The sequence below is a fragment of the Diplotaxodon limnothrissa genome, linkage group LG17, assembly GCF_057381915.1.
Source record: "Diplotaxodon limnothrissa isolate DT_005_m linkage group LG17, D_limnothrissa_male_GT1.1, whole genome shotgun sequence".
Taxonomy (NCBI): Eukaryota; Metazoa; Chordata; class Actinopteri; order Cichliformes; family Cichlidae; genus Diplotaxodon; species Diplotaxodon limnothrissa.
In genome coordinates, this window is record NC_140612.1 from 6,427,835 (window position 1) to 6,442,671 (window position 14,837).

At 41.9% G+C, this 14,837-nt stretch overlaps 1 protein-coding gene across 1 annotated transcript in view; it reads right to left on the minus strand.

Annotated features, from left to right (window-relative positions):
* Positions 1–12,305: 12,305 nt before the first annotated feature.
* cachd1 (cache domain containing 1) overlaps positions 12,306–14,837 on the minus strand; it is a 110,997-nt gene continuing 108,465 nt past the window's right edge. Inside the window, exon 27 of the mRNA XM_085375651.1 lies at positions 12,306–12,733. Coding sequence (XP_085231777.1) covers positions 12,483–12,733 — 251 coding nt within the window. The 3' untranslated portion in view covers positions 12,306–12,482. The remainder of the gene's footprint in view (positions 12,734–14,837) is intronic.

Genomic DNA, 14,837 nt, shown 5'->3' on the forward strand with positions numbered 1-14,837 from the left:
CTTGGGAAAAGTGTGAGGAAAGCGAGAGAGAGAGAGAGAGAGCAGGTGGGAGGTGTGTGTGTGTGTGTCGGTGGAAGAGAGAAAGATTAAAAGAGAGAGAGAGAGAGAGAGAGAGAGAGAGAAGGAAAAGGACCGACAGCCAACAACACACAACAATACTGCCAAATTGCTCTGAACTATTTCTTTTAAATCTTCGCTTCTGTATTTGGCGTCAGTTTGTATTCTCCTGTTTCTACTCTGACCGATGATGAGCCGTGATAAAGAGCGGCAACACAGCAGAGCTACAAGGTTTAGATTAACGTTACATTAAACATAGCATTTGTTTAAAACGGGGCGTTTAAGAGTCGCTGTCATCTGATGAATGAAACTTGTATATGGGCACTTTGACGCACACATGGTTCCCAGCGTGTCGGGCTGCACTCCGGACTCCTGGCGACCCCAACTGTCTGTTAACTGCATAGGAGCCAATCATCATTGGTCAGTGCGGATTAGTGCGCTTTTGAATTGGCTTGCCAATGTCGTGTCGTGTGGCACCAACCTGATCCTCCAAACTGCATATGTTTCCGGATTTTTAGGAGGGAACTAAATTATTATTATTTTTATTATCGATCACATATCGAACCTGCAGAACGCTCTGTCGTCTTCACCCTGCACCAAAGTGCTGTATGTGCGCACATTTCTTATTTCGGTGCGGCGGCCCAATTACAGCATTTCTTCTTTTGGTGAAGAAGAGAATTGGAGAAGATCCGCCAGAGCTTTCCTGTTCCCCATGTGCATAATGTTACCATGAATGGCTGTGTGCCTTCCCTACTTTCTACCCAAGTGATCCAGTGAATGCCAGCCCAGCCTGCGCGCCTGCCTGCCCACCGTGGGTGGAAAGCTGCTCCTGGCAAACACAAGGGGAGCAGAGCTCCCTGCCGAGTCCTCACAATGCCCGTGTAGCTTCCGCAGGCAGAATGAGTCGCTGAAAGACACACACTGTATGCTCACACTCATAAATATGCACTTACATTCACGTAGGCACACAAACATGTCAACAAGCGCACAATCAACCCACTTAGAAAATGTTTAGAGCGCGCTTATTGCCGGGGCCCTCTGAAAGAGAGACGGAGAAATCAACCTCCGTGTTCTCTCTCTCTCGCCATCTGTGTGGAGCGTTTCTTGGCAGATCGAAGTCCAGACAATCACAGTTGTCGGTGGGTGAAAATGATCTCGCATTGCCAAGTGGCTGAAGCAGTGTAACCGGAAGGCAGCGAGTGTATGCAGGCTGTTTGTTGCTTAAATGCTTCAATCAGGCGTGAGCGCAGTCCACTCCAGAGTGGAAAGGCCAAACCAAAAAGAAGGGCAATTTGTGTAACTGCAAATAGAAGCAGTTTATAAGTCTGCATGCACTTCATGCATCAGCTCAACATTACTGCTGGGAGCTAAGAATCCAAGGCGCAAAGTCACACTGTGTCCTCCTGACAAATGCTCCTGAAGATGCAACCTGCTATGTATCAATGACGGAGTAGTTCACACACCAGACTGCCAGACTGTACTAAATATCTTAAAGGAATGCATGACAGTTATATCCTTTATTTAGCAGATACGAGGCTAAAGAGATCACCTTTTTTTAATAGAGACATAGCCAAGAGAGTGGCCCCAGACTACTGATCGTTTTAAATTCAGTTGTTAGTTCCATTCCTCATTGGACACTTATCATCTTAACATCGGATATCAGATACTTCAGCTCAAGTAGGCCTGCTACACAAGCTCAGTATCTAGCTATTTTATACCATCTCTGTGGTCTCTCATGACGTTACAGGTGCCCTTAACCCAAGTCACAAACTTATCATCATCATGCAGGAAATCAAGCTGAAGCAAATGCCCCTGAGAAGTCGTCCTACATGTAAACTGTGTTTTGATCCAACTGCAGCTCATACAATAGTCGGTACTGGCTGACAGATTGGGGGACATGAATCATTGAGCAGTAGTTCTGTGAAAAGACAGCAAGGACTCGCCTGTCACTTGCACAGGCTGATTTTAGAGACGCATGAATCACTCCACTAAGTGCTAAACAACGTTTTCCATGAGAGAACAATTAATTTGTTCTCTCTGTCCCCCTGGTGCATACACACACACGTGCCAGCACCATCGTTTTACACTTAGAGACACACACCGACACACTTAGACATTAACTTGTGTCGGCCTGTAACCTCCTCGCATGGTTACACAAACTCTGTAGCTATCTTTCAAAGCGTTTTACCTAGTCCCATAATAATAATGCGCTCTGCTACACAAACCAAGGGGGGAAAAGAGATGTTGGTTGCTCTACCATCTTAAAAAATATATAATAATAAAACACAAGAGCCCTGCTGGTGCTTCAGTGTGTCAGCCAGTGATTCACAGCCCCTTTTGGAGTGGGTGGCAGCAGAGAGGAGAAGGAGAGCGCAGGAAAACGTTTGCTGCTGCTCGCTGGGACTGAGAGTGTGAGGGCGTGGGTGGGTTGAGTGGCTGAACAGGCAAAGCAGGCACCTGGGACGAGCTCAGTAGGCGTGAGGATGGATGGGAGGCAATGAGAGGGATTGATGAGGAGGAGGTGGTATCAGGAGAGTGAGGGGTTAACCCCAAATGCTGAAGAGTGCAATGTGATTATGGATATGTCATCCTGTGCTCCTGTCAGTAATGCATGAGCTGATGCAAACAGCTGGCGTAACGCTCTCGTGAAGGATCAGGGATACAGTGTGGTGGCGTGGCTGCTTCCTCTGATGGCATAGGAGAGATTTAGGGACATGTGACCTACTAAAAACAGCTGACCTGAACACATGGAGGACAATATGCACAAGAGCTCCCTGCCCAATTCTTGTCCTAATTACAGTCATAAGCGTACCTCTTCATCATTACATGGGGAGAGTTGCTTTTATGTGGCAAGCAAGTGACTGAGTAATGAGAAAGTCTCATTTTGTTAGCATTTAAGTGCCCCTTGCTTTCTAACCAAGCATAAATGTGCATCTTTATCCCCCCAAAAGCTCCATTTAGATGCGATTTTACAAGCTTGCCTTAAAAGTTGTACCTTTGAGCGGGAGACTGTCATTAAATCCTTAAGATTTTAGTGCAGTGTTTATTTGTGTGTTTAAAAAAATCCATATGCTGAAGGGACTCCAAAGCGTTTTAATTTGCTTGCTCGCGCGACTTGAGATGATCACACAGCAGAGATGTTTTCTTGGGGAAACTGGGACTCTGAACTGCACAAAAATATGCTGCAAGTGCATGTCTGCTGTACTAGTTGGCAGAGCGGAGACTGACTGAAATGACCCGAGGGTGCTTGGACACGAGCTCGGTGCTCTAATTCAGAGAGTTTCCCTGGCAGGGAGCAGCAGACAGCTCAGGAGAAAGCGGCACAGCAGAGGAGATACGGTGACAGTGGAAAAGAGATAAAGACAGCTCCATGTAGGAGTGGTGTGAATGAATGCAGACAAACTGATTAGGTTTGTGGGACATGGAGACAGGCAGGCAGACAAGAAATGAGGAGGAAGTGCCCACCTTCTTCAGCTCTCAGCACTGCTGAACTACATCCCTGCTTCCCCAGTGTGCACATCTCCATTTCCACCTCAAGGTTAAACAGCATACCTTGCTGTACTCTATAGCCTTCTCTTAAAATAGACAAAACTACACTACCATTAGATGTATCTGGATTTATGCACTGATTGCTCTTGAAACAGGCAAAGTAAATCTGACTGGACTAACAACACAGCATTGTACTGTTCATGTTTTTTTTTTTAATGTTTTCAGACAGTCCAGACATGAAAAAGTAAGTGAATTCACTTCATTCAGTTTTATTTATATAGCACCAAATCATAACAACTGTCAACTCAAGGAGGTTTATTATGTAGGCTAAAAATGTCTCAATATTAGAGGAAAAAACACAACAATCAGGTGACCCCCGATCAGTAAGCACTTGGCAACAGTAGGAAGGAAAAACCCCATTTTAACAGGAAGAAACCTGTGGCAGAACCAGGCTCAGGGAGGGGCGGCCATCTTTCACCATCAGCTGGGGGTGAGGGGAAGGAGACAGAACAAAAGACACACTGTGGAAGTGAGTGGAAGTTTTAAATTAATAAATATTAATTAAATGCAATAGTGTTATATAAAAAAAAGAAGTGAGTGAAAGAAATGTTTAGTGGATCGTCAATCTTTCAACCATTCTGATGTTGACTGACTTTGGTCTTCTGTATCAGTGTCTTGTATTTATCACCCACCCTTCCTAAGCTTCAGGTCGTGGACTACAGCTTTGGTATTCGTCTACAAAAAATCTTGATTAAATTCGGAATTCTTTGTTCCCTCAATGACCGGAAAGCTTTTAGGTCTTGATGTAGAAATGCAGCTCCAAACCATGATGCTCCCTCCACCATGCTTCACAGTTGGGATTAGGATTTGGTATTAATGCGGGCAGCCCTTATCGCTCTCATTTTCCTTTAAAGTGAGAAATTTCAATTTTGTCCCCACGTATAAACAGGTGTTTATTAAGCAATATTTTAGCTAGTTATTTTGCACGGCTTTTGCTGTTACTCCAGTGTTCTCTTATGTGCACGTTGTGCTCTCGGTGTAATATTTGCAGGATTTTCTCCGTAGTGAGAACAGAAAAAGTCCAGAATTTTCTCAATTTGTAGATATGTTGTTGGGATTAAAGCATGTTTCATACAATATATTTTTTTCATGAACAGCAGACTTTGTCTGAAATCAGTTTGTGTTCTTTTATTAATAGACAATCAAGAAAGCATTAACAGAGGTCTACAACTTCAAGGTCTCATTAGTTTACCCACAATGTGTTTGTCTAGGATTATTCTTTATTAATTTGGTGACTTTAACCAAAAGTATTTACTAGTGAAAGGAGCATACACACATAATTCCAGTTACATCTACTTACAGTTGCCCAATAATGCAGAGCAAATTTATTAAGAGTGCATATTTTATATTTTAATGTAAAACAAAATCAGTGGTAAACAATGGTGGGTAAAGGAAAGTGGAAATTATTTTGTAAGCAGAAAAGACAGAAAATAAGTTCAAGGACCAATGAGTTGTGATGTGTTGGACATAAATGTTGACTAGTGCTTAAAGCCTTGATTTCTTCATACCGCTCTCCCACTAACCAACCAAAGCAGCTTCGTGTTACATTGTTTTGTTCGAACTCTGTTGCCTCTCCATCTGGGGCTACTTCCCAGATCCCCTGGCAGAAACCACCATATGTATAGAAAGGCCACATAAATAACTGATAGGACCTTCCAGGCAGTACCGCTGTTCTTCTTCCTACAGCCTGTGGCTTGACCTATGACCAGAAGCTTAAAACATATTGAAAAAAAAAAAAGCCACAATCTGCTTTTTCCTCCGCAGGAGCTAAGTCACCACTTTACTTTGCAACGATCGATTTCTTAATGTGGGGGTCAAGAACTGAAATAAATTAGAGCCGAGGTTCACCAGGATATCAAGAAAATCTTTCGATGGAGCTATATGTGCTGTACCTCTGGATTTGTGAGTGTAAAGGATGATACATTTACTAACTAGGTGATGTTTCTAGAATGTACACAGATTTTCGTTGTTTTATTGTGAGAAATAATTGCCCTCTGCAGAGCTATGCAGAACAAATGAATCGATTTTTATTCATTATTTAGACTTCCAACTGGGTGGAGGCTGGCTTTCATCCACCTCCGTCCATGTTGAGCAGTCTCTCCAACTACTGGGCTAGACAACAATGCCAGTTCAGACAGTGCTACGTGTCATTAAAACAGGGCTCTCCAAACAAGGGCAAAAAGCCTCTGAAGAGCAGCTTTTTTGGAGTGCCGGTGTCCTAAATGTGCACGCGTGAACCGGAGAGAATAGCACAGGATGAAAAAGCATCAGACAATATTAGCCTGCTGTCAGAGAGTGTGAATGCTGAGCCAGGTATTGAGACAACGCAGACACACACTCACAAACACACACAAAATCCCCTACATATAATCTCCCTGGCTTACTGAGTGCAGGGTGGTTTGTGGATGACCTGTTCCATGACCTTCTACAGTAAAAAGAAATGGTCCCAGTGGTAATTGAAAAACACAATTAGCACCATTTAGTTCTAAATATCAAAGCTGGGAATTTTTTCTAAGTGCAGCTTTTGTGTTTTGCACTAATTATACTAACTTCTTGCCTTTTAACTGCAAATCAGTTGTCTTTCTTTGCCTTGACAACAATTCTGATGGCAAAAGAACCAAACGGGACAGGCAAAAAAACAGAAAAACAAAAAAAAACTGCAAATCAGTTTCATTTTATTTTATCTAATCTGTTTTAATACTTGGTTATGGACGTCATTGCTTCGTCTCAGGCTGTGCTTATAGATTCATTTCATTGACATTTATCTAAGTAATACTGAACAGCAAACTCCCTTTAGGCCAGATTATGTCATAGCCCTTGATGACTTTGACTCTACAGACTTCACAGTAGCTTCAGTGACGTTATTTCTGACTTCTGTTGTTATTTGGCCTTAGTTGCACCGACAGTCTAGTTAATGTGTTTTATCTTTATTGTAAAAGTGATTTGTATCTTAGTGAAACTACCTGATTAAATGCAATTTAATCAGCTTGGGAGGATTGTGCAATATCGGATTATTACATATGAAAGTGTGTGTGTGTCCTTCACAATTTTATTTGACTGCTTGTTTTTTATATTTCATGCTTGACAAAACATGTATTGTGACGTGTTCAGTGTTTTTTTTAGAGCTCTAATAGACTACAACTGTACGGCACCTCTTATTACAAGCTAAAGTCTCTACAATATAAGAAGGAAAAGCCTAACAATCAAAAGATCTCCTCACTTGGCGACAGTGGGGAGGAAGAACACTCCAGCAGAAGCAGGCTCAGGGAAGGGCCTGACTCCAAGATTACTTACGATCTAACTGGATACCAGGTAATGTCATCCAGAAGCATTTCTGGTTAGATGCCATGTTTCTAGGATTTTTAGGGCCAAACAGTAATCTCACTCATTTCTTTGTACTGACTAGGTTCTGTATTTAAATATCAAGTGTCTCGTGTTCAATGCACTGTAATTGTTCAATGACAAAGTAAGACCTGACATCTTTGCTTCATACATTGTTTTCCAGCACCTCTACTCTATGACCACATACACTTCAGCTCAGCATGACTAGCTCTAATCAGTAAGTCAGGGAGAAATTAGCTTCCTCTCCTCATGGCAACATGCAATGTTAGCCATGCAGGAATGGCTTCATCAGTTTAGAGTCAGGGTAAAATGGCTAAACGGTTAGTTTTATGACCAGACCCTTTAAAATCTAAAAGCACAGGTTTACTTAGAAATGACAATAACGACACTTTCATTACAGTTTCCTAAACGATGTCAGCAATTTGTCCCAAAAACTAGGCCACCGAAATCAAATAGAGCCCGTGCTTTTTAATGGTGTCATACACGTCAGAATACCTGCTAAGACAACACTTCTGCACAGCTTTCTGGCTTCATTTCATGACTTCACCAAACAGTGATGACACAGCAGGTGTTTAAGCAGCTGCTAAATCACTTTCCTTCAGGACTTCAAAAGACTGCACTGTTCTCCCATTCACCATTAGCAACAAAAAAAATAGAAAAAGCACTAACCCAAGAACAATGATGAGGCAAGTTAAAAGGAGTAAGTATCCGAGCGCTGATTGAAACTGCACCTCCAAGTGAATCCACCATCTTTCTTCCTGTGAATGCCAGCCAGTTGTTTCCTAATAACTTTTATTTGATAGTGCAGTATTGAAGGGTGGATAGGAGGGAGTGGAGAGAGACTTGGAGAGGACATGCCGCTAAGGAACACAGGTTGTTAATGTATATGGTCACCTTCTCAGGGAGTTTCGCAGTGAGGTAAACTGGCGCCCCACTGACTCCTTTTTTGTGTATGTAGGAAATGTTTTTTTGTGTACTTTGTTTATTGTATGTGAGATCTACAGCAATGACCGCTTCTATAATATTTTCCCAGGGGTAGGGAAGATTTCTTAAAGTTGACGTTTGGACTTATTTACTCTGCTTTGTTTCCTCTGTCAATGAGCATTGTAAATAATTTGTCTTTAATTGGAAATATGTGTTGTGATACTGAGGCATGAAGTGCAGGCAGAGTGCCTTTTCCAGGGAACTCCATCAGTTTATTTTCCACTCATCAAAGTCTGTCCCGAGTGGAGAGCTCCTGAGTGAAAGTGCTAAAGGCTACAGTACAAACTCCATCCTCCCATGCCCAGCTTTACAGCAGCAGTGCAACATCTACAACATACAGTACAGCACTTTGTTAACCAGGCTTGCCAGAAATAGGTGATAACTTAATTAGCACTCCACTATATCGTACACTACCTCATGTTATCAAATGCACTTGATTAATTGACCATAAGTGTGAGCAGAAGTTTGCAGTTTTATCTATTATCAACTGTTGAGCACGGTAGTGGTGTTGATTTTGGCTCATTGGCAATCACAGAACGTGCAAATTTGAGACATTTAAGCAAACTATTTACTCATATAAAGAATTCTAGACTGAAATGTGAGCTAACCTGACATCTAAAGCTCGTCTGAAACTGGGTCATGCAACAGGACAATGATACCAAACACAGCAGCAAATCTACAGCGACACGGTTAGAAAAGAAAAGAATCAAGATGTTGCAATGGCCCCGTCAAAGCCTGGACCTCAGTCTGATATAAAGGCGATGGCAGGAGCTGTGTGTAAACCCATTTCAAACTGGGCCATGTGAGAGACTCATAAAATGATTTACTTTCAAGCTGCTGCTGCTAAATGTTGCTGTACAAGCTATTGAATTATGCTTAGTTTTTCACAGCACTGCATGCTAGTAGTTTTTTTGTAGCTGTACAAAGAGCTGCATGAAATCTAATAAAACGACACAAGTTTGACTGAATGTGGATCTGTGTGCGACAGATGTGCCGCCATTCTCTTTTTTCTGACGAGAAATATCAATCTCATCTTTTCCCCCTTTCTTTTGAACCTCCAGCGAGCAGTGCAGCAGCAGCAGATGCAGTTTCACTCTATTCGCCCATTGAAGAGCATCATAAACACTGAGCAGGAATCAGAATGCCACAAAGTGTAGGTGTAAAATGGACTTTATCACATTCACATTGCAATAAATCTCAATTTGATAACTTTATATGATACATGAGGTGGGGGGGGGGGGGGGGGGGGGGGGGGGGGTGACATACACATGTTCCTTCAGTACATTATTTGCATTTTAGAGTGTTCTGTATATATACTTGTTTACAACAGCTGCTAAATACTGATTAAAACTCTCCTGGAAAATAAGCTTTTAATGGTGCACTCACTTTTCAGGAAAAAAAAAAAACCCCGTTTAAAAGAAAATACTGTTGAGACTGCATTTGTTCTAATAACTGAATTAACGTACCGTAGAGTGGTTTATTTATTTTGGGGGGTGGGGGGGAGGACAATTTGGAATATCAGTCAGTGTTTGTGATCTGAATTCCTTGCAGGTGGGTAAATCCGGCGTCATTACGAGCTGGCAAACGTCTCCTGTGATCCCGGTCATGAGCGGGAACCCTAAACACGAACACGCACCGAGACAAAACGGGCACACGGTAATGTGTCAACTCTGTCAGAGCCGTCGAATTATTTAGCACTTGTGCAGATGAAAGTGTAATGGGCTCACACTGAATGTGCAAATGTAAATATTCTCCTCAAGTGTCAAATGCGCCAAAACGACTGTAAATGAATACGGGCGAAAGTCTTAAGTAGCGCGGCGTAAACTCTAACCCACTACAAGGCAGCTGGATCGGTCATTAGTGAGTGACAAGCTGTGTAGTACTGCTGTGACGAACCTACACGAGCGCACGAGAGAGAAGTTTTCTTTAGCATTTCCAAGACACAAAACACGATAAAACTTTTAAAAACTAGAAGTCTTTTAAACATAAAAAGTGTGTATTAATATCACCAAGTACTGACTTCCATCCAATATGGACCTAAAGAAAAATAAATCTCCCAAAAGAACCCAAACAAAACACATCCGAGGCATCCAAAAAAAATAAAAATGAGACACCATAAACAGAACATATCAACCCAAATATCTGAGCATCATTTGAAGCATACATCATGTCTTAACAACATAAAACGATGGAGTGTACAGGTTATTAATAGCTATTTGTGACTCCGTATTTACACTTCATAGTGAATCTCTGAAGAACAATAAACATTTCGGCACCTGAAAAGGCGGAAGGGAAAAAAACAAGACACGGATGCCGCACTGACGTGATTCGATCAGCTGAACAAACCCACAAAAGCACAGATCGGGTCATGTGACTCTTCATCTCAATAAAAATAAGTGGATTTCTTGATCAATCATTTTCACCTATAATTCTCTAATACTATGTTGAAAAATAATGCATTCAATGAAAATGCTCCTGGTGGATAGTCATCCTTTCATCACACACACACTCACTCACTCACTCACTCTGTAAAAAATACATTTTTGAGTGGTTAACCACAGAGGAGCCAACTGATGGGGTGTAACCTCTGTAAAACAGCAGCAGCATCTCCTTTTCCCTCTTTGACGAGGAGACTTCCATCTTGGTTATCCTGGGTGGAAATTTAATTCCGTTTTGTATAAAAATCCGCACAACCCTAACAGACACACACCCAGAGCATTAGCTTAGCCTCAAAAGTGAAAGGTTGTGATAAAACAAGAAGCACTCTGTACTGGTTTTTCTTATTCAGGCAGACAGAGTGGACAGCACTCATTCTCTGTGAGGGTCTCTGCTAATCCTCACACACCAAATTCCCAGCAGTGATGAAAGCCAGGGATTGTCTATTCTTCTGTTTTTCTTTTGGTTATGGTTTCTTTTTTATGCGCTGGTGTCGTCCTCGCCCAGTCCCCAGGAGGCTCAAAAAAAGGGCAGCGAATACAGAAGTTCTACCTCTCGAAAACATGACGAGATCACAAAGAGGATGTTTTCCAGCAAGTCTGAACAGGAGCAGATCTCCCTACTGGGAGGCCGCTTTAAGGTACGCCAGAACAAGATGGTGCAATTCAACACAACAGCCCTGCTTTAACACTGATCTTTAAAAAGCTGTAAATATTGGTGATGCTTTCATAAAGAAAATACTTTCATCATAAAAGGTAAGGCTCTAGAGTAAGAAGTGTTTTCCTACTTGTGTACATGAGGGGGGAAATGTCACCTTTGACCTCAGCATGGAGAAACAGAATCAAATGAACAGTGAAATGAAGTGTCATAAAAGTCGAATTTACAGCAGGACTGTTGTGCCTGGACCAGTGTACCTCATGGACTGACCGCTGAGTGCACTTAGAAATGGGGATCCAAAGGAGATTATTCAATTATGCTCCTGCTGAAAGAAAGTAAACAGAACATTTAAAAGAAAATGCAAACGAGCTGCACTGGAATCCCTCGGTCTGGTAAAAAAAGAAATGAGAATAATCCCTGTTATAGTACTGATATTCTTAAAATTCAAAAATAAATTCACAGATATTTTAAGAAAGGAAAAAAAACAAAAAAAAAACAGAAAAATAATGAGTCCCAAAAATTAATGCACTGGTTGCAGGAAGTGGGCCGGTGTGTCTGATGCACCCCAACTGCTGTCATATTTGCGCTGCTTTCCTCTCTTGAAAATCTACCTTTAATAAATAGTAGAAAAATAATATTTTCCTCTTTAAAGTGTTTCTTCTTGCGTTTCTGTGAATATTGAAGCCTTTTCTTCCTACTTTGAAGTTCACAAACATTCATGGAAAAGTCCAGATATCGTGCCACACTGCTGTGTGTCAGACCAGCAGCCACTGCTTTGGATAAAGGCAGCTGCTTTTCAGAGAAAACAAAGAAAAAAAGAATAAAACAAACTCCAGAGCTTCTTCATGGAGAGTAAAGTTGAAATAGAGGCTGTTTTAGAATCTCACTAGATCCAGTTCACTTTTCAAAAATGCAGTATTTTCACTCCCCTTCAGAGATGTCCCACAGTTTCCATAAATGTTCCAACCTGTGTGGAGTTCGGGATTTAGCCCTGTTTTAAAAAGGGGTCCGACATGAGTGCTTGTACTGTAAAAATCCACTGGTCCTGGAGAATAATAACAATCTTTGACCTCCCCCAAGAAGGCTTTTAGCTTCCAGTTGTGTCCCGTCCTCAGTGAAAGCCAAAAAATGGGCTCATGCAGCTTTTCTGTTTGCGTCTGAAGGCTGTTACGTGCTCTTAATCTCGAGTCCTTCAGAAAAATAACAGGAAGTCCCACTTGGTTACATCCACTGGCCCAAGTGCGGCCGCGTACACGTGTCCGCTTTTAAATGTGGTTAAATGAAAGAGGGCTCAAGACTGAGATGATGGCACAATGAGATCTTGAAGCGTCACTAAGTCTACCTGTGGCGTCTCCCTCCAACTGTGTGTGCTCTCTACTTACACACCACTGTCTTTTTTTATGTTTAATAAAAAACAAAAACAAAACAAAAGAACAGTTCCGGTCCTTTCAGGAGGATCAGCACTCTGCGTCCACGCTGTGCACCGTCACCGCTGCTTGCAGGTGATGCGTATGGGTGTGCAGCGGGTGGTGGTGCGCGTGCGAGTGCCGGTAGGGGTGGAACTTGTGGCTGAGCAATGCCGCCGTCTGCGGGGGAGTGTCCAGGTCCAGGTCGTCATCGTGGTTGCCAACGTCAACGCCGGCCGAAAGCGGGTCGTTGTTTCCAGGCGGATTCTCGCTGTCCTCCTGCGGGCTCATGGTGCTGTAGCCTGGACACAAAAAGAAGTGCAGAGGATGGAGTTATTTCACAATCCTTTCCCTCAAAACTACTGGGCAATTTTAAAATCTTAAGCAAAAAATTCTTAAATATATGTTTCAAAGTTTGAAACTAAATGAAGAAGGCAGCGTGGCAAAGCAAAACTAAACAGTCCCTGCACATGTGGACCTGTCGGTAATGACGCCTGCGCTCCGCTTTAATAGAAATGGGAAGGCACCATAAAATGTAACAACTCAGCTAACTAATGACGCTCTCCGATCGTGAATATTCAGCACAGAAACGTTCCCGTGAGCACACGGCAGCTCATAATGTTTCTGAGTGCAGTACAAGCTATTTGACGGCACTATTTGGTGGCATTTGATGGCACATTAACAAGTAAACATTCCCCAGGGGCTTTTTTTTTTTACTCCTTATGTTTTCAGCTCAGTTTGAAATAATAACAATTTAAAAAAAAACATGCATATTTATGATCTCATTCTTACACATCTCGCACACACGTTTAGCCCGAGGAGGCAGAAAAATGGGCCGACATGGCTCCTGGTGCACAATGCTAACTGAACTTAGTAACAGGGAAGTGCAGTCACTGAGAAACCATATGAGAAGTACATGACAGGCCGAAATGCACCGACTCCAGAGGTCACTTGTTGACTGCTTTAAGCTACCATATACTGTAGCTTTGGGTTTATTCATAAAGGGTCGTCACAGCAGGCAGCTCTTCATGTTTGATTGGGCAGATTGTTTAGACCAGTTGCCCCAAAGATGATTTGCGTCTCCTCCCTGGGATCAAACCGGGGACCTTTTGGTTGTTAGGTCAATGTGTAATGATTCTCACAGATTGTGGACTGCAATTATTTGCATCCTGCCCAGCAAAGCTTCTACTTTGGGCAATTTCTATAAAATAAATTCTCTTTAGTAATTATTTCTGATTTTTCACCTAAATGGAAACGTTAGATTATAAATGGGATCTGCACTAAGTGGATTTCACCACCCTGAAGCCCATAAAAAAGCATCTAAAAACACAGTGTGTGACTAAAAATGCTTTTTTAGAGTCTATGTGAAAATAAATCCACATTCCTTAGTCCTTTATCTCCATCTTTTTCAGCTTCTGAAAAGACACCAGCCGTGCTGCTCTGTGGAACACCAATCTGTTATTACTGTTTGAGTAAATAACCCTGTAAGCCTGAGAGCCTCTATGATTATATTTATAGAAAAATCACTGTCATTTTGGATGATGAAACATTAAACCTCCAGAGACACGCGAACGCATCTGTGGCACGCGGGCTGCAGGCAGTGGGGTTAGAAGTATGTGTGTTTACGGGTCTGGCCCTGCGTTAAATTTATGTCAGAATAACCATTTTCTATCTGAAAAACATCTGACACTTGAACATCTAAACCATCAGAGAGCGATCAGTTTTGCAGGGCTGCTGGGTTCATATTTTCCAGCAGCAATCCAGCTTAATATTTGCTATACCAAAGCCCAGGTCCAAGCCTACAATTACTGCTGCTCACAACAGTAATGGTAACCTACTGATGCTAAAAAGCCCTTCACTCAAAACAATAAACCAGTCATGTTAGAACTCTACTAATGCAGTTTTAAAAAGTTTTTTTCATAATATCATTACAAATAAAGTGAAATATTTCAAGCTGTCTTTTGTTTAATGATTTTGGATTATAGCTCATGAAAACCAGATATCCTGAAATAACACCTGTTATCATTACTATTATAATTATTATATCTTCTTTAAAACAAATTTCAGCATCAATCCAGTGTGGCATTAAGGTGATGTTTCTCATCTTCCTCTTAACAATAACCAACAACTGGTTCAGGTAAGGGAATGACTTGTATGTAAGTTTATTTATACTGTTCTTTTCCTGATCCTCCAAAGATTAGCTGGCCTAAGACAACAGACAAAGAAGTTCCAGACATGGAAGGTGCCAACTTTGTCACAATTTTTCCCAGTTTTCCCAAAAGCAATAACCCAGTGCTTCAGGTAAATCTACCACCAACTGTGCACTGCTGACCATTTACAGCTGCACCAGGTAGAGGATATCAAATCCTACTTAATGTCATGAGATGAAGGGAGGCCGAGCTAAAC